Source organism: Catharus ustulatus, chromosome 2 (assembly GCF_009819885.2).
Source record: "Catharus ustulatus isolate bCatUst1 chromosome 2, bCatUst1.pri.v2, whole genome shotgun sequence".
Classification (NCBI taxonomy): domain Eukaryota; kingdom Metazoa; phylum Chordata; class Aves; order Passeriformes; family Turdidae; genus Catharus; species Catharus ustulatus.
Window position 1 is genome coordinate 110,478,494 of NC_046222.1, and position 20,806 is coordinate 110,499,299.

The 20,806-nt window shown below is 39.2% G+C and overlaps 1 protein-coding gene across 1 annotated transcript in view; it reads left to right on the forward strand.

Moving 5' to 3' along the window:
* Window positions 1-20,572, forward strand: part of PHEX (phosphate regulating endopeptidase homolog X-linked) — a 94,054-nt gene extending 73,482 nt beyond the window's left edge. The window contains exons 16-22 of the mRNA XM_033052067.1: window positions 7,058-7,112; window positions 10,200-10,267; window positions 11,994-12,124; window positions 15,123-15,188; window positions 15,304-15,408; window positions 17,104-17,180; window positions 20,327-20,572. Of these exons, the coding sequence (XP_032907958.1) occupies window positions 7,058-7,112; window positions 10,200-10,267; window positions 11,994-12,124; window positions 15,123-15,188; window positions 15,304-15,408; window positions 17,104-17,180; window positions 20,327-20,429 (605 nt within the window). The 3' untranslated portion in view covers window positions 20,430-20,572. The remainder of the gene's footprint in view (window positions 1-7,057; window positions 7,113-10,199; window positions 10,268-11,993; window positions 12,125-15,122; window positions 15,189-15,303; window positions 15,409-17,103; window positions 17,181-20,326) is intronic.
* Window positions 20,573-20,806: the final 234 nt, after the last annotated feature.

Below are 20,806 nucleotides of genomic sequence, written 5' to 3' on the forward strand. Positions count from 1 at the left end.
AATGACCAATGATTCTGTTAATATCTCCATAGGAGGAATAAATAGCTGCATCAAGATGAGATGTGCTGCAAAAAGCAGAGTTAAAAAATATTCCATATAATTTATCTTAGTATTATATAAGTTTATTCCTGATGTTCTCTGTATGTGAGTTCTATTTATTTATTTCCCCTTTTTCCATAATTCTAATTTCCATAATTCTATGTAAGTTCATAATGGTTGTTAATAATTTTTTAGTCCTAGTTCAGATAAGTTTGCAAGTTTCTATGCATTTGCTCATCAATTTAATTACAGGTACTTAACGAGGACAACAGGTATGTGTCATTGCCTTTAGAGTCTCAAAATGTATCTGAGTACACTTCATATCATCTAAGCAGCATGAATACTATCTTTTTAATTATCATAATTGGAACACCAAAAACACATTCCTAAAGGATTGGTTTATTTTAATGCACTCTAGAGCAGTCAACAAATATGTGCTGAAAATAGTCAAGTGATGATCAAAGTGTGCTAGCATGCTTCTGCTCAAGAAAAGATTTTATTTCATTACAGCACTAAAATATTGGCCTTTGAATATGTTAAGGATAAAAGGGAACTGTTCATCTGACATTTTGTGTTTAGGGTTTTTTTCAAAGTATAAATATGTGTTCTTCTAGCATACATAAAAATAGTCACATTTGTGGGCTGTGAACAGTAATGAAAGGGAAATTTACAGTGAACTGAGGCAAATATAAGCAATGCACTCATGAGGTGTAAGCTTGAATGGATGTACTGGATAATTAATGTTGATATTATCTCTGTAAGTTTATATCCATGCTCCTTCTAAGTCATTTGTGCTGTTATTGCAGTTCTCTAGTGAAAGTCAAGAGGCCTCTTTAGAGAGCAGCCTCAATACATGTTACAGGAAGCAGATATAATCTACAACAGAATTTAAAAATTGCATTCAAATTAGCATCCATAGAGAAAACACAAATGAGAGCTCATATTAGCCAATAAGTGCCATCTTTAGAGGAAGCATCATGCAGGTATTGATGCTGGCAGCTCACTGATGCTGTGAGGTGCAAGGGAGAGCCCTTATCTTACCAGGAGCCAGGGAAGTGCTGGCCAACAGCAGCTGGTGCCACGGCCAGGGCAGGATAAGGGGAATGTGCATAGGGGCATTTCTCTTCCCTTAAGAACTGGACTATTTACAAAGCTATTGATGAAGTAGTTTCAAATATGCCATTAGTTTACTGTAGGTTAATGAACAGAACAGATTTGGACTGAACACCTCCCGAGCCCCGTTATTAAATAAGCTTTAAGTGCCTTAAGTGAGCCCTCATTTTCAATTTTCCCTATTTACTAAAGAACACTTTTCTCTTTTTGACCATGATGTAAGACCCTTACCTCCATTCTTTGAGGTTTTTTTTCCTAAAATTCTTATCTATGAATGTGTAAAAGGGAAGAACTTGTCCTTTGTTCTTCTCCCCCTACCCCCATTCCCTCACCCCGAGGAATCCACTGAGGATTTTTCCTCATAAAATAAAGATTAAAGTTTCTTGTAAAACAGATTTTTTCACATTTTCTACTCCTTTAGCAGACAGGACTCCTTGGCACCTCACAAACCACATCATGTTTCTCCTCATGTTGCCCCACTGAGGTTGGTAAACACCAGGCACTCTGTTTTTCATAAGTAGAAAAGAGCCTCTCGTCAGGTGAAGCAGAAACTGAGCCAAGAATTGAAGAGAGGCTGCAGAGTCCTCTGCTTTAAGACCTTTACTTCCCTTGTATCTCTTTAATGAATTTATTCACTGAGTTCTACATAAAATTAAGCTTTGTATTAATGCATTGCATGGAGCAGTTGCTGTGCCTTACATAAATGATATTTTCTATCCTTATACAATCCTTGCAATCCAATTATATTCTATCCTTATACAATTTTTGTTTTCTATCCTCTTTGTCCACAGGATAGAGCTTGCAATAACGTGTATGATTCAGGTCCATGTAATGACAGACAGTTTGGTCTCTGTCACCTACATATGGATGCTCAAACTGTCTGGGGTGCTGCACAGTGTCTGAAAGGTTTCCTTATGTGTTTTACCTGAGATAAAACGTGCAGGAGGCCCTTGCCTTTGAGACTGACAGCTAGACCCCAAAGGGGACACCAAAACCATCACTGGGATGAGATTCAGTTGTCCAAATAGAAGCCTGTGGAACCATTTTAAACAAATGTATCCTGCCCTTTGGGCTGTTTTTAGACAACTAACCAACACCTCTGTCTTCACATTTAATTCCTTATCTGAATTCAGTATTCTTTGATTGTTGACCAGTAGTTAGTCTTCTGCTTGTATCTTATCCCTTTAAAACTCTACATCTGGATTCATTCAGTGACATTTGAAAAAACAAGTTAGAGCTTTTGAACACATCTGAGAACTGCCAGTACACCAACTGGCAGAGTACTCTGTATATCACAGTTTAGCATAGCTGTCTCCCATATCTGTTACTTACATGTGGGATTCACTAGCCTGTCAGAAGTAAACAAACCAACCTCATTATTGGAAAGTATTGCAAAAGTACTAACTGGGAATAAGGCTTTGCCTTGCTCAGTTAAAAACATCGTGCAATATAACTGAATCATGTATGTAATTGAACTATAAAATTTGAATTCATATTTAGATTTGAACTCCAAATTTCGTCGTGATTTGTTGAGTCTTCTCATGTATTTTTGGTTTAGTTTATCCATTATTGCTCTGCATTTTTTCAAGGAATTATCAGATGAAATGTAATTATTTGTGTCTTCTTGGTAAGCTAGCAATATTATACTGAGGTAAGGGTATTCATCTGCAAAGTGTATATAACAATACCATGAAGGTATTAGCTAGTAAATGGATTTATTAGTGGCAGTAAATCCCCTGCAAAATTGGAGAAAAAGAAAACACCTTCAAATTTTAAATACATTCTGACAAGCTTTACAGCACCTTGCTGGAGAGAGATGCTGAAAATGACATCATGGATAAAATGAAGATAGAAACCTTCAATTACTTTAAAAGTAGTCCTGTGCAGGCAAAGTTCTGTCAGAGCTTTAAGACCAGCATCAATTCAGAGTGAAATATTTGAAGTAATCCAGGTTTACTCCACTGCTTGAAGTGCCCCTGCATTCCAGAGCAGTAAGGTGACAAGAGGAAAGCTGAACAGTCACAGTCCAAGACACAGGGGTTTGGAAAGACAAAAGCCTCCCTGGACATGAATCTGGCAAGGAATGTGAAGAAATATTTCTGCAGCAGCAGCAAATTGAGGGAAAATGAAGTGCTGAATGAGGGCAGGGGACCTGGTGATAGAGATTTACCCTTTGTGGAGGAGGAGGGGGTAGGGAACACTGAAACAGGCTGGGAAAACACCAGCCCATGGGCAATGCCAGGGTGCACCTACAAACTCACAGCCTCATTATGAGGCCACTCTTGGTAATCTTTGAAAGGTTATGGTACCTGGGGGAAGTTCCTGAGGACTGGAAGAAAGCAAATGTCACTCCTATCTTCAAGAAGGAAGATCTAGGCAACTACAAGTTAACCAGACTCACAACAGTCCCTTTGTACATGGTAAAATGGTAAAATGAAACAGTTTCTCTGATCAGCATTCTACACTGAGATTAGCTCAATGGAAGAGGAGAGAGATGTGAACATTATTTATTCTTTAGAAAGAATTTCAGCACTCTGTTCCCTAACATGCTCAAATACAAACTGCTGAAGAATTGGCTTCTTGAGCAGATGGTCAGGTGCACTGAAAACTCCTTGAACTGCTGGGCTTAAAGGCTGTGTTCAGAACAGCTGGTCCCTGGCATGCTGGGATCAGTGGCACCAAGTCCACCTTGATCTAGCCTGGCTTGTCCCAGCTTGCCACCAGTAAATGCATGGATGTAGGGTACCAGTGCTGCTCTGTGACTGCCTGAGCTCAGCTCAGAATGATCATGCAGCCCAGTGCCACTGCTCCAAATTTAGGCAGGTTATAAGAAGGTAGTCAAAGCACATTCTGCAAGTCCAGGTCTTGATGGCAGATGGATTTGTGTGGGGTCTGTAATAAGATAACAGAGTTTTCTTTCTGTGTGCTGTTGGTGAGTATTGGCTTTGAGTGTAGGCTCTGAGCCTGCGTTTGCAGCCTGGTGTATAAGGAGAGACTCTCAGCCTGTATTTCTCATCTGGCCCTGTGTAGAGGGTGAAAGCTTTAAAAGATGCACAATGCAGGCTAAATTTGTGGTCAAGTGTTAGCTCAAAATACATTCCCAGTGCCTGTATTCCTAAAGATGTGAAATTCCCTGAAGTCTGTCTTACTCCTTCAGATCTGTCCTTTCCCTGCTTGAACTCCAGTGGCATGTAAATAATCCCATTAGTATTTGTTGCATCTGCAGCCTACTATGAGCTCTCTGAATTTTGTCATTAATTCTTTTAGGTGTAATATGCCAAGGAAAAAAAAGAAACAGGCTTCACAGGGGAAGGGGAGCCTAAACTGAGGGATTCAAATCAGCACAAAATAAGAAACTGTCTGGTGATCAATCTCATGTTACAATTTCAAGGACATTCTAGGTATCTTGCTCTTCCCAAGGATGATGTAGTTGTTGCTTGCCTGAAGGTGACGTTGCATAAAAAGCATTGCCAGCTCTTAATGTGTTCCTTCTAGTGTTGGAATAGTGGACAAGCACCCTCATTCCCTCAGCTGCTGACTCTGGAGAATGGGACCCATTTCCTTTACTAGCTCACCAAGAATCACCTTCAAACCAAGATTTTTTTTCTTACCAAAACCAAACAAACACAACAAAACCACAAAAATATGCACCCCCAAACAAAACACAACAAACCAACTCCTACTGTGATCATGTATTCCAGTTTCCTGAGGTTTTCTGAAATGTGTATTACATTCTACTGGCCTCTGACTCTGCTTTGGCCTGAGAATACTTCCTGAGCTTCTTTCAGTGCAAACTACAGAGGTGTTTTCACCCTCTCCTTCAACCAGCACTTTGCTCAGTGATATCTAACCTAAAATGGATCCTGACTCTGAGTAAAATAATTACCAACCTGTTGTACAGATTCAGCACTGGAGCTTCCTACATCCATTCACACTGACTTGTTCAGTGAAAACCATCTCATGGCTTAACTCACAGCTGGCTGTGTTTCAGCAGTTTTCTATGAAGACACATTTAGTGTAGCTGGATAAGCCTGAGTGAAGATTTGCACCTAATTTGCTGTAAATAATCTTTATTACCTCTACTGCAGACAAGTGCAAATTCACTACAAGTTTATACCTGGAAAAAAAAAATAATTGCAGCTCCTTAAAAGATCTTGATAGCCTCTTGGTGCAGTGACAGGCACCCAGGATGGTGTGATCATTAAACATGATTTGTGGGGTGGCTGTGCTGCCTTGGTTCACACTGCCTTCAGTATGGGCTCATTTGTTCATTTTGGCCACAGTTCCTCATCTGTTGCTGTGGGGATAAGATCATTTAGAGTTAGCAGAACCTAAACATTCCAAAACCTTTTCTGAATTTCAGTGTTTGAAGGGAACCAGTTCAGACTAGATTTTCAGCTCTGAACACAGCTCTTAAGCCTAAAAAGCAATTTTCTTCAGGTTGTATGAGTGTACCATTGCTGTTTAAAATGTTTAAAATATGCATTATAAATAATCTTTGTGCACTGGGAGGCAAGGAGAGTTAGATCAGTAAAACTTTATCCTTGACATTGGTAAAATTGTGGGTTTTAGTGCTGGAAAAGAAAATTATATCATGCTTAAAATTATAAAACAACATCTGGAGAAGTAAGAAAAAAAAACCAGACAACATTCAGAAAATAAGTTTGAAGCTCACACTTTCTATAAGCTAATTGCAGATAGGGAATGATGGCAGCCATGGAGGAGCAACAGAAAAAGGCAGCTGGGCTGGCTGGGAGGACATGCCTTGTGCCACATCACTTGGCATGAATTACACTCAGCATCCTGGGTTTGTTTTGCGATTTTCAGTTTGTTGGGTTTTTTTTTTATTTTTATTTAAAAGTAAGTTTTTAAAGACTTGGTAAGGAAAAGACAAAGATCTTGCCTGACAACTTATCTCAGATATAAAGAAATCTGTGACCAAACTGTCAACAAAAATCTGAATAAATTTAGAATCAAATTAATATGGTTTTGTATGGTCCTGGGTGTTCAGGTTTCTTGAAGAGACCCATAGCTGAAACAGCAACTCTTGGGATAACAAGTTAGTTGAGGAAATGTTCTTCCTCAACAAGGTGATGACCGTGTGGGTAAACCTTCTAAGCCTGTGCTTTACAGATGGGAATTTGTGACACAAGACAGTAAATTCCACATTTGGGCCTGGAAGGATGGCACTTTTCACCACAAATAAGAACTTTGACCATGGGTGTTTTGCCATGTGCAGCTCCACTGTCTTTAGCATCCTAGTACTAAAATGTCAGTCTGGAATTAAAAATAAACCTGTGACTTTGAATTTGAGGAACAATTTTGATTCCTATGTGAAACATCAGTAGCACATCACTCACCAGTGTCTCCAGTGATGATTTTTTTGCAACTGGTTATCTGCCAGAAGCAGCCAGGTAATATCTGTAGCTGGACTGACCCTACAGCATTAATAGTTACATTTTTCCCTTACAGAAGTGCCTAAGTATGTTCATTTACCTCTGTTTTTTATAGACTAAATAGAATCAGGCTTACATTTTATCACTTTCATATTTCTTGCTTCACTGAAGGCTCACTAAGCTAACAGTATTTTAATTCTTATTACACTTTACCTGTGTGTTGTCTCTTGACCAGTCAGCACCTCTGAGGATAATCCAGTTCTCTCCATAGGAAACATGAGGTGTGTTTTTCACAGGAGCACATGCATTTACTGCAGTGTGTGTGGCAGGATCTGTGCTGCCTCTCCAGATCCTCTCTATTGGATTCTACCACCCAAGGGAAAGCTCCCCTCGAAAACCTTCTGAAACCAAACAAATGGGGTCATAAAATCTAAACCCTTGGGCACTGTGACAACTATTTAGCTGTATTCAATTGACCTACTAATTTTTTTTTCTTTTTGTTATTGCAGGATTCCCAGCAGGAGAACTTCAAAAGCCTTTCTTTTGGGGAACAGAGTATCCTAGGTAAGTACTGCACCAGGGAACCTCATCCACCCAGAGCTGAGGAATGCCAGGGAAAGCAAGGCATTGCAAACACATATAGACAGAAAGAGGCTGTGGAGAAGAAGGCTGCAGTACTGAAGGCAACCAAAAAGTAGCGCCTAGGAAAACTGAGTTGTCCTGCTGCAGGGCAAACTTGGCCCTTGGGTTGTGTGCTCTCTCTGCTGTTTGCTGCTGGAAGAGCTGACTTTGAGAAGTGCTGCTTTCTGTGATGGTTTTTCTTACCCTTGGGAGCCGTATGTGTTGCTGTTGTCTTAAACTGATGATTGATTTCTCCCAGGAATTGCTAATTAAGTGCACCCAAGTGGAAGTGTTTCAATGCTACAGCATGCAGATGCAGCAGTGGGCCCATGGCAGGTATTAAAAGGAATTGTAAATCAGATGACTAACACCTCCTGAACAGAAGTGAATGCCCTGAGAAGCCAATTATTATCAGTGTATTGTTCACTTTCTGCTAATATCTAAGATTAGCAGTGGGCCCTTGCCTGTCGAGGTGCAGAGAACATCTTCATGTGCATAAGTGATTGCCTGAGACTGCCTGAGCAGGCCCACGTGCCAACATAGCTGAGGAAGGGTAATTACAGGTCACATACATTAAATTTTGAAAAATTACTACTTTTGTGCAGTTCAATCGCTTTCTTTTTTGGGGCAGGATAAGACCATGAAGGATTTCTGCTGGCAGTTTCTGAAAGTTACTTTGCAGTTATATAAAGCCAGCTACTGATGAAACATATTCTTAATAAATCATTGTTAAAAAAATCAAACTTTTTGAACATTTTGTGTTTGCCATCATCCAATCTGGATTGTGTCCTTGTAAACGGGAAATTTGGCAATATATGTAGAAAGACATGTTCAATTTACAAACAAATTAATTTGCATTCAAAGAGAATTCTTGTGGGCCAGGTGACTTTGTAAGTGGTAATTGGGGCTAGAAGAAAGTCCTTTCTTGTTAAGGTGAACTTATTTTCTGTTATAGTTATTGCAGACCTGTTTCCAGCTTTGCTTTCTGAACAGATTTCTTTGTATTCTGACCTTCTGCCATAGTGATAAAATTGTGGTTCTTTCAAAGTATTATGCTTTGCTCATTTCTCTTCCTTAAAGGTTACCTTAGCTTAAATTGGTTTTGCTTGAGTACGTATCAAAATGTAATTTAGTAAACAAATGTAGTTGGTTTACATCAGACAACAGATTGCTTTTGTCCTTGAAATATTCTGGATGTTCTCCGTCTGCTTAGAAGGAACAGTACATGGCAGTGGAACAGATAAACCATCAAAAAGTCACCAGTGCCTGCTGAAAAACTGATTTAGCAAATATTTAACATTTACTGGCATTTTAGTGTCCAGTTCCAGCACAACCACCAAAAACCAATTACATCTATTTGCATAAAGTGAAGCTCAGTTATCACTTTTGCATCTCAGTACATTAAATAACACTCAAATTCCATCATTCACAGCTGTGACTCTTCAGTGCCATATATATATTAAAATAGAGACTGCAAACTACCTGACCTCATCACTTCCTTGCAGTTCTCTGAGCGCCCCCAGTCCCAGAAAGTTCCCCTTTAATGTGGTATCTGCTGGGCTGCACCTACCCCCTCCACCTCTGCCCAGCTGTGCCCAGAGGGAAAAGCATGAACAGAACTGGGAAAATTTCTGGAAAAAAAAATAAAATATTGAGCTGCACAAAATGCTGCATTGGGGTTCACAGATTCAAAGGCCAAAATTCACTGCAACCTTGAGCCCATCTTTGGGAGCCAAGGAAAGCTCCAAGGAGCCTGAGTGCCAGAACACCAGGCTGTTCTTTGTCCCTGCCACTCATGGTGACAAAAAACCTCCGAGGAAATAAAAGATTTATTTAGTAATAGGGCTTGTTTCTTCTCAATCTCTTCACATGTTTTGTTCCATCATTTTTCTGCTTCTCCAGCTGCAAAACATCCTGTATAACCTCTTTACTTTGGATATGGAAAACAAGTCTTAAACAGTGCATTTATTAGGGGTAATTATCACTGTGTGCTACACAAGATTACAAACTTGTCACACAAGAGCATGATATTTCAATTGCTGAAATGTGTAATTTTAACCTGCATTTGTTGGAGATGATTTGTAACAGTACTTGGGCTAAAAAGCAGTAGGGGAGATTTTAACACATGCAAAATACCATTTAGGAAAGAGAAAAAAAAATAAAGTGAAGGATTTTCATGGGAGCAGAGGGAATTAAATCATATAATAGTTTTTGGGCATGACTGAGATGAGCAATTAGTGCACTATGGATCATTAGGTCCAATAATATGTTATTTGAGTACCCTCTGCCTTTCTTCTCTTTCAATATGATGTGTTAGAAATACTATAAGCTACTTTGAAGTATAGAATCTCAACTGAAATAATTAAAATCACAAAAATCAACTCAACAAATGAAAGATGCATTGAGTAAATCACCTACCTCCATGATATTCACTGCATTTGGTGAAAAAAAGGACTTAGCTTTTCCCTCTTTCATCCCTATTTCTCCTAAAAGCATGTTTATTGGGATATAATAAGGAAGATATAATTAATTGTCAGTCAGGAATAAAAAGTATTTATTTTTACTCTGTTTCCCAGATGCCTTAGATCTGACTGTCATGTCCTATTCCAGGGCAGGTGCAAGGGAATTATACAACCTTTCTTTTTAAGACTGAATGTAGGTCTGTTAATGCTTTAAAAAATATTGTTTTTGTTTCAGAGTAGTTGCAGCTATAACTGTGTCCTGTTCCCAGTCAGAATATACAGAATGCAGTCAGCTGAAGGAGATTGGAGCTCATTTGATGCTGATAAGGGATTTGGCTGGAAGAGTGAACCATCACAATGCTTGCAAAGTTTTAGATTAAATGTTACTTTTAAATAAGAGTTTAAGACTTTCAACATCTTTAAGTCAAAATTATGTTGGTCTTATTTTTAGACCCATATCCCCTGCTCCTCACCCTCCTTTTAAATCAATAATGATCTTTCCTGAGGTCTTTTGTCCTTTAATGTTCATGACTGTGAAGACTTTCTGAACTGCTTCTTTGTGTTACAGGTCATTAAGTTATGGTGCCATAGGAGTGATTGTTGGCCATGAGTTCACTCATGGATTTGATAGCAATGGTGAGTATTTGACTGCATTTTGATAACTTTTTTATTTACAGACTTGACAGATTAAAAAGCTGACTTGTACATACTACAGTATTTTTATTATCTCTCTCTTTTTTTAATGGTGCTAAGCTGTGTGAAAAAAATTATAGACTTGCATTTATTAGATTTATTTATGTGGAATCTTGCTTTTCTGAATTGGATTTTATTTGGTAAGAAATACCACAAGTTTGATTATTTCTGTTTGTCTTGAATGAAAACTAAATCAGCAACAGATTCTGAAAGTCCTAACAGGGGGAGCGGGGAGTGGGAAGGGCAAAGGGATAATTTCTGATTGATTAAAATTACTTCCAAGAAAACTTTTCATTTCAGGCTGGACGTTTTTCAAAAGATAATTGCCAAAGTTTTGAAATAAAATACTGGAACAGGAGTGGTACAGAAAAGGTGCTTCAAAATGTTAAAATTAAATTCGAAAAAGAAAGGGGAAAAAATGGTCAGAAAATGTCAAACTGGGGCATTGCCACTGCCCAGGTTTGGCTGTCTCAGGAAAGAGCTTTTCAAAATTGTTCTCCTGAGAGAAAGTGAGGAGAGAGGGAGGAGAAGGGAGGTGCAGGGTAAAATAAACCTGAACCTCCTCCTTCAGGGAGTAATTTTGACTTTGCTTATGCTGTGTAATATTGAATACCTTAAAAAAAACCCCAAAAAACCCCCGTTGTATCCTGGTATCCTGTTCCTACTGCTCTATAACACTTTGTGTTAGCAAACACTCCAGAATGGAGAATTTTTCTTCATAAACTCCCACCTGGTATAGGTGAGCACCTGATCTCCACCTTGTCTCCTGCCAGTCAGAAAGGAACCTAAGGTTTGGGTCCCTAAGCAGACCCCTCCTTCTTGCCAGGTTCTTACCTTCCAAATATAGAACTAAATACATCTCTAGGGAATTTGTCACCTTGAACAAGACAATACACAGAGGAGATTAAAAAAAGAAATAAAAAGATGAAAAAAAACCATCTTCAGTGCTTGGTATTGTGTCTGTGTTGCTCCTTACCTCCCTCTCCTGCAGTTGCAAAGAAGAATCAAATCACAGAGGAGGCTGCATCCACATGGGCAGATAAACACACTGTCACAAAAGTCCAAACATGTCTTGTGTCTGATGGCTGGAGTCAGGATGGAGATTAAATACTCTCCTACAAATGACAGGGAGCAGGGACCTGAGGCTGAAAAGAGCCACTGCTGTTACCATCAGCCTGGGCAATGGGATGTATGTATTCCCCTGTTTCCATGAGCAGGATTTAAATTTTCTGGTTTTGCTCCAAAATCAAAAAAGGAAACTTCAGAAATTTGCATGAAATGGATTTGTTTCCTGATCAAGTGAAAAATTTATAATAAATTAGTTATCATCACATTTTCAGAATGAAAGACGTATGATCTGAGGATGAAAAATACAATTATACTTGCAAGAAAGCTAAGTGCCTCTTACACTATGTAATTATAAAATGTGCTATAGAACTCATTAGTCATGACTATCTTTTTCTGCAAATGGAAATTATGAGAATAAATAGAATGCCAGCTTTTCACTGCTGATTTGAGTGGGGTCAAGATTTTGCTCACTGATCCTATCCATTTTGTACACACACCTACATGAGAACATTCACCTTTCATTGCTGTGAAGGTGATGGATTCCTAAACTGTAAAATTTTTCTCCTGCAAAAACATTTGTTTTCTTTCTTTCTTTCCTGAGGTCGGAAATATGACAAAAATGGAAATTTAGACCCTTGGTGGACGACTGACTCTGAAGAAAAATTTAAAGAGAAAACAAAATGCATGATTAATCAATACAACAATTACTACTGGAAGCAAGCTGGCTTACATGTATGTAAACCACCAGTGACTGAAAAGTGGTGCATGAAGAGTTTGGGCTTCTGTGCCTTTTTTTTTCTTTTCTTTTCTTTTTTTTTTAAGTTCTCTTTTTATAAATCCCAACATATTGAGATATTAGGCTACCGACTTCATTTCTCACAACAAATGATTTTTTGAGGTGAATAATTGTGTAAAAAATTGTCTGTCAGGTTTGATTAGTCCACTCAAATACCACTACCCACATTCTGGTGACAGGGTTAAACCATTTCTCTCCATCATATCATTTTGGAATCAGAGGAAGAGGATGAAGCCACTCAGCAGGGCTGGTCTAATTATTGTGGGCATGTTAAATATCTTCTGAAGATGAGGTCTGTGATGAAAACTGAGCAGTCATTCTTTTAGAGTGAATATAATGGCATGTTTTATAGATTCCTTTAACAATTCTGCCTATTATTTATTGCAGCTATAAAATGGGTGTATAAGCCCTACTTTATTTCAGATTCAACTCTTGCTATTTCTTCCATGTGTGCACACAGACCCCATTTGTACGTTTAATCAAGGGAATATGACAGCAGTAGCTCCTAGAAAAGGATTGAGAAAGAAAGTGCAAGGGAATTGTTTCTGTTTCATTGTCTATCAGAGCTATGGGCTTCCTTGAAAATGTGTACACTCATATGTATGTCCAAAATGAGGATAAACAGGATACATCCCAGACCTTAAAAATGAGTAGCTGAAATTCCAGTAATGCTGTCTGGGGCACGATTTTAATCTTAGTTTTCAGGATAAAACACATACTCCAGTCCCCACTACATTCTATCACCTCTACCTACATTTTAGAAATACTAGTGCACCTTTTTCTTTTAGGAATAGCAAGGCCCCATGAAATGCTTATCAACAATTCTGGCACTTCTGCCAGGTTTGTTTGTGCTGATCTCAGAGATAACAAAGCTATATTGTGGTCCAGTCTGAAGTCCAGCAACTCAGACTTGAAATACTTCATAGATTTGAAATGCTTCATAATAAGCTAATTTACAAATAAAAATTCTCAGGCTCACACCTGAATATTTGTAGGACAAAAACTACTAACTTTTGTCATTACAAAAATGTCACTCAGAGAAGATTGTTGAAACCTTCCCCAAGGATGTGGCTGAGCCCTTCCCATGCCTTTGCCATTGGCTTGGCCATCCCCTTTACCTTTTGCTTTTGCTGTCTCTTGAGGTCAGGTGGGTCTGAATTTCCTCCCAGCGTAGATACTGCCCTTGAAATCCATGGATGGGATTACTGCCTTGTCATTCCATTCCTTCCATATCCACAGAATACCAAAACCACTTTTAGATAATAGAAGATTTTTCCAGTTTTCTGCCATATTTTATAGCTTTTATATGAAAAGCCATGCAAGCAAAGGCCTTTTTTTTATTATCATTTTGACCTGTCATTTGCATCAATACTCTGCAGGTTTTTTACCCTTGTATGAATATTTTTCATGGATCAAGAAACCTATTTATTCTTTTTCCTTCTCAACTGGTATACAATAAAGTATGTCTCCAGAAAAGAATCCTAATGTGAGAAAAAGTGGATATAGAAATAGCTTAAGAGTGCAATAATCACAAAGTTATCTCATCAAATAAAGGGTTTATCATGGTCTGTGATCCCTGCCACAGACTCTCTCTGCAGAATAGTCTCAAATGTCTGATGCAGAGCTGCCTGAGATCAGCAGAAAGAATTCTTCCACTTTTTAGATGACCTGTGGCCCTGTGCCACTGTCAGGTCACTCTGATCTTACAGTCTAAATCAGTCTCTTTCACAAGCCCAGTGCAAGTAAAATGTGAGAGCAGGGAGGCCAGGTAGGAAGGCAGCTGGTGTGCATCCCCCTTCCCTGCTGTCCCAGCTCCTTTTGTCCTAAAATCTCCTCTCTCACCTCTGTCTCCATCCTCCTGAGGGCAGGGGAGAGCTGACAGGAAAGGGTTGCACTTTCCTCTGTGGCTCCCATTTTTCCTGTAACGTTGTACCCAAGGCATCCAGTAAGATGTCCTGAGTCCAGTCTGGGTGCTCATTGCACTGAGTGTGGGGCTGTGCACAAGTTTCTGGCCATTCCCTTGGTGTTTTCACCTTTTCTTCTCCATTTCCCCCCCTTTTTCCATCCTGGAACTGAATCCTGATGCCAACCCCACTGTGCTGATCCCTGTGGCAGGGAGAGCTGATGGCTGCAGCCAGCATCGACCTTCAGAGCCCTGCTCAAAACTGCGCTCAATTATCTTGCTTATTCGAGGCACAGGAGAGAGTAAAACTGCTTAATTACAAATACAGATGGTAGCACAAGGACCTTAGTAGGCTGGCTGAGTAGAAATTTCTACTCCAGTAGAAATTAGGATTTCTTTGTAATGGTATTGCACTTGGTAACACCAGGAGACCAGTTTCCTCACAAAGTTTATATAGTGCAGTTTCCCACAATACATTCTTGTTGCTATTCCTCCTGCTCTTGGAATCAATACCCATAAGAAGCAACAGGAATCTCCTTTGCAGATATTTTTAGAGCACTGAATATACTACCAATTTTGATTCTGTCTCTGACAGTTATTTTTAATCATGCTTATTTATGTTATGACTTGGAAGTTATTTTAGCATCCCAGTAGTATAGTAAGAGTTATGTAGAAAAATAAACATAACCTTTTAGACCAAAGTTTAAGAAAGAGGTTACTGGATCTCAGATGCAACCAGATATAAACAGTCCTTAGGGGAAAATTAATGACACTCAGCTCAAAGATCAGGATTCTTAAGTGCATTCAATCTGCTATATTTTGTGCTGTAGAGATCTATGACCAGAGCCAGGATAACTCATCACAGAAAATAGTTCCCTGGCAGTATCCACATGGAAACCCAGCTTTCTTAACCAAAGTTTGTAGAAACTGACTGTGGTTACTCTTGTTTTACTTTCTCCCTCTTTTTGAAGTTGATCAAGTAGGAAGTTCAGAAATGGGTCAAATGACTGATGTTCTTTCATTCTGCCAAGGTGAAAGGGAAGAGAACTTTAGCAGAAAACATTGCAGATAATGGAGGTTTGCGAGAAGCTTTCAGGGTAAGTAGATGGAAAATATCTCAAACATCATATTACTAAAAAAAATAAAAGAAAAAAAAAAAGCTGTGGTTATCTTCATGTTGCTGAAAGGCACTTAGTATCTGTTTCTTATCAGGCATACAGGAAATGGATTACAGAAAAGAGGGGAGGAGAAGAAGAGCCTTTGCTGCCAGGCCTTGAGTTCACACATAACCAGCTTTTCTTTCTGAGTTATGCCCATGTGAGTAGTACAAATGTGTTTCAAACCCCATCTCTTAACCTGAACAATGTGCAGTGCAGAGATGAGCTTGCTTGTTTTCAACAATCTGCATCACCCAAACACAGATTTTGAGAGTTTAAGCAGAGACTTTTGCCACAATTATTGTTTCTTTCTCTCTCCCTCTTTGTCCTCAACTACCCATGGTGCCAGAACTGCAGAAATTATTCTTGGATTTGCACAGTGTTGTCACAGCAACTTTCTTTCTTCTTTGTGCTTCCCTGCATTAAAAGGGTCTTCCTGCATGTATTGAGTCCTCAGCCTCCTTCAGTTTTTACTAACACCATTTGTTACTCTGTACATTGTTCAAGGAAACTAAGCAGCAGTGAAGAAAGTTTATTTTTCCCATCTGTACACTAAATATGCTATAACAAAACTTTGATAAAGGATGTGAGTTTTTTAGAAAAAACATGGAGCAAGGGAGAAGGTCAGAAATTATTTATTTGGGTAAACAAATTGGGGTAAATTTCCTACATGAGAAGTAAAAGGCTATAAAGCTTTGACACCAGTTGAAGGAATGGATCATTCCAAACTGAAAAAACAGGACCCAATGCAACTGGTCCTGGCTGAAAATAATTTCTCTGCTGAGAGTCAGTGTAGCAGTCTATGGGCCTATGGCTGTTTGAGTTTGACTACACTGAACAATACAAAGATTCCACTTTCAGTGTTTATGCTGAATTAAGTTTCACCTCATATCAGATTTTCTCCAAGAAAATTTTGAAGCTATGGGGAACATCTGGGGGTCTTAGAGGACCACTGCAGGAATCATATATCCATATATCCCAGGGAGGGCACATGCACAGTGAGAGCAGTGTGTGCAAGGTACCCTTGAGCTCAGCCTATTTCCACAAAGCTCAAGACACTCAACAGACTTATTTAAAATGTCAGAACTGTGCTCAGCCAGCCAAAATTGCACTAAAGTCCACTGAAATCCTATGGGTAACCTGGCTTAAAGGATTTTGCTGATAGAAAAATTTAATGTAGAGTCTTATGTAAGGTAGGGCCAGTTTAAGGGAGATTTTTTATGCAGTGGATACAGTGTGAGGATTATTCAGTTGTGCAAATATTCTATCTATGCTTTTTTTGGTCAGTTATGATTGGGTTAACTATCTTATCAGGAACAGGGAACTGGGGACCACTGATGGAAATGTGGAAAATGTGTAAATTCAAAAGAAACTGACATTCCAAAATGGCATAAATATGTCAGGTAAGATAGCAGCAGTTCTAGAGATGATAAGCATCATTATGTGTACCTTTTATACAAATTACAGAGCTTTGAGACCAAGAAGTATGTTTGGTAATTATTAAGGTGTGAGATGCTGTGGCACAAGCGGAAAGACAAGCTACCATTAGAGAGAAGTTCAAAAAAGAGCTAGTATAGTGACTGTGATTAGATGATGGGAAAGAGTGTGTAGAGAAAAACAGTGGGTAGACACTGGATCCATTACGGGATTTGAAAAACAAGAGCATATACCAGAAGAAAACTGCAGACTGGCAAAGGTGAACCAACTAGGAATTTATGGTGTCTTTCCATGTTATTCATTCTGTAAATAATAGGCATCTTAAGAACAGTGACATTGCATTTTGCTTTACATAAAAAGTCATCCCAGATGATGTCTTGTTTCTGGGTTTTTAATTTTTTTTTTTTTATTTTATTAGGTGAGATGCAACTCCTTTAGACCGGAATCTGCGAGGGAGCAAATATATACTGGAGCTCACAGCCCTCCTCAGTTCAGGTAGTGCAAATATGGTATTTCCTCAGTGTACACACAGAATCAATCACTGCAGAACAGAAGTGCAGAAATGTAGCATTTTAAGAGGCGGTTAAGAGCAAACACAAAATTGGACTGTGCTCTCAGTTTAGATGGAAATTGAACTGGTTTTATTAGCTTATCTTTCACTATTAGAAATGCTCTTCTGTAAAATTGAGGAGCTTGCATCTACCTTCAAAAGCATTTGAACCAGAACACACTCTGATCCCTGTGATGTCCTGTAATCATAGCCTGAGTACCTAAAATGCCTCATCTATCAGTTTCTTTCCCTAAGCAATTCCAGTATAGAAAAAAGTGAATATAAGGAGGGTCCTTGATTTAATCTGTCTGACTTCATTAAAAATTCCTAAATCTCGACCTTGAATTACATTGATAATGCAAAGCAAAACGTGCCCTGTGAGTTCAGTTGAAGACCAAGCTCTTCCACTGGCCTTCAGGGGACACTTTGCTTGAAGGAGCTGCTTGAAGGTTGTCCAGCCATAACAGAGGGAATCTGACCTTGCCAAAATGCTTGCCTAGCCACAGGCACTAATGAACTTTCTGCCATGGGAAGGGCATCCATGAGTTTAGAGACTACATAGGAATGAGGAAGCCAGAGTTTATTTTTTCGCTTCTTCACCAAGAACATGTTGGTTTTGTTGGGATTCATGTTGGTTACATTTACTTTACTAAGAAATTTGTGTTTGCCCTTGGTCAAGTACTGCATCTCCTCTTTATTTGGACAAAGGATGCTAATTCCATAACAAAATTCACACAGTACAGTGAATCATTTGCCTTCTAGAGAATCCACCACCTTCTGTTGACTAAGAGTGTTATACAAGCTAGTGAGGGTAAATGTAGTGCAGTGTGCAAATCTGTGTGCTTTTAACATTGAAAATACGTCATGACAATGAGCATCAGGCTGACCTTCAGCCTACAGAGGTATTCTTTTCATAATTCCTCCCCTTGTTAAGATTTTGGTAAAATAACCATCTGCTGTCTTTAAAATCTTTAAGTTTATTTACCTATAGGTATATTTGTATTCGGAATAATTTCGTAGCTACAGTCCCATGAGATGGTGGTACACATGGAAATCTAGGGATAGAGTATTTACTCTAGGGATAGAGTATTTATTAGGAAAACTCCTGAAGGCATCAGGCTATGGAAAAATTTAGATTAATTTGAGTTCTAGAAAATATAGACAAAACTTCTTCCTAGTTTTTGTGTGAGATACTGAGAACTGGCTTCTGTTGCAGAACTGAAGAAAAGCACTGGTTCTTGTCTCCTCTTGCAAATCGTATCAACTGGGCTAACAAATTATCTATTTCTCCCAACTTGGTTTCATTTATGTCCCAAGGCCATTATAGGCATAGCTGCCATACAACTAGCTCCAACACTGACAGCTCTTTCTGTCCAAAAAGCTCAAAATTACTTTAAAAAAGTAATTATAAAAGATAACAATAAAAATGATAGACATTAATAACACAGGTCTTGAGCACAGATGTTTGCATCTGAACTTTTCACACCAGTTTCTCTTCACAGTCAAAAAGAAAATGGCATTGTAGAAGTTAATATATATTTATAAATAATCTTTCAGCAGGTAATAAATTTAAATTATTTAGACTCTGCAAGTACATCTTTCTATTGATTACCAAGGGAGACCAGCGTGACCTGCTCAAGGAAAGGTGCCTCTATTATAATTCCATGGGATGAAATCCAGGCACTCCACTCTGACTTCAGTTAATGTGTGGCAATATCAAACCTTGGGTAGAAAAGTGGCAAGTATGCACACATAAAGATTTTTTCACTGGATAATTTCTCGGTTTATTTGTTTTTAATTGGCAGATTTTCAGTATTAGCATGTGTCTTTGCTATTTTTGAATGCTGATTTCAGATTGAAATCCCTGGCATGGCAGGCAGAACTCCCACCAACAGCAGCAGCAGTTCTGCATGACCAGCTCTTGCTGTTCCAATCCCTGAATATATATGTGCAATTTATTTTTACAGTAAAGCTGTATATTTTATTTGAGGCCTAACCTCATTTGGTAATCTTCCCTACAAAACTGACCTTTAGGCATTTCTGTGCCAGATGACTGCAAATTTTCTTACTCACAGAAAGTCTAATCAATGTAATAAGAATATTTTCTACCATGCTGAGCTACACTGAGAAACTGATTGTCTGCAATATAGAAAAATGCCTCCTCACTGCATAACAAAGAAAAGGTATACAAATATTATCACAGTAGATATTTTTCTGCTTTTACCTCAGAAAACTTTTTAATACCATTGCAAGTTTCAGGTTAATAAATCCCAAGATGGTCAGAAGCATAGGAAAAAGCAATCAAGCAAAGGTAAAATAATAGTTTCTGGCTGCATCAAATAATGCAGACATGAAAGCAGGAGCCAAGGATGACTGCATGCAAAGACCAAGCTCTTCCCCTGTGCCTGAAGGTGCCAGTCTGGAATGCAGACACATTGCCCAGCCTGTGTCAGGCAGGGATGTGCTGCTCTTTCAGTATCTGTGGTACAAGCAAGAGAGCTTGGGAGCTGGTCAGGGCAGAAGGCTCAGAGAATATATCTCCAAAATATCAGAGGAGTTGAGACACTCCCAGGTGCAAGGCTGAGCTGCCCAACAAGAGGATGTAATTCCCCCTGAGCCTGCACAGTCCCAGGGACCCAGTGGGTGTGGGTGGGTGGGCAGAGCGTGTTGTTAGGAGAATCTGGAGCCACATGAAACCAGAGCAGCACAAGCCCAGCGTGTGCTCACATCCTCCTGCCTGCTGCCCTGCTGCTGTCTGGCAGGGCTGGAAGAAGATTCCACCGTGCACAGATACTGCTCATCTCCCATCTGTGCTGCCAATTGTTCTAAAGGACACAGTATCACAAAATGCATTTGTTTTTCATCGAGTTTCTAGCAAAGCAAGAGGTTTCTCAAAGCATGAAACAGTATTTGCTTCATATTAACTTTAACTGGGAGCCCTTCTCCTGAACACTTCGGTTTTATTTGTTAAATATATGAAAATTATATGAAAGCCTGACAATTCAGCCTGTAGTGAAAACACTGAAACACTTGCAGACCTGTAGTGTTTGACAAAAGGCAACCTGCATGTCGATCACTTTTCTCTTTGCAGAGTAATCGGAGCCATGAGCAACTTTGAGGAGTTCCGCAAAGCGTTCAACTGCGCGGCCAACACGACGATGAACCGCGGGGCAGAGTCCTGCCGGCTCTGGTAGCTGCTGCTCCCGTCCAGTGTGAACTGCCAAGCCCACTGCCAGAGTTCAGAAGGATGGTCTGAAATCTGCAGAGGTGTTACTTCAAACGCATCTTCCTCATCCATGCTGGTGGTCTGCATGGATCTGGTCATTCCCTACTTAGAGCCTAGAAACATTCCAAATAGAAGAGCTTTTCTTTAAATATAATAATAAAAAGTAACTCCTTTTAAACATAAAACTACTCTGGCTCATCTGCAGTTGCACTGCTGTTGATGGATAACTGCCATTATCAATTCTAATTCCTGATTTATAGTTGAGCAAGACGTAAATGCTAAAATCCAGTTTTAATCTATTGCTCTGCAGGGGTTCTATGCAGAATGCTCCCACACAAAATTTAT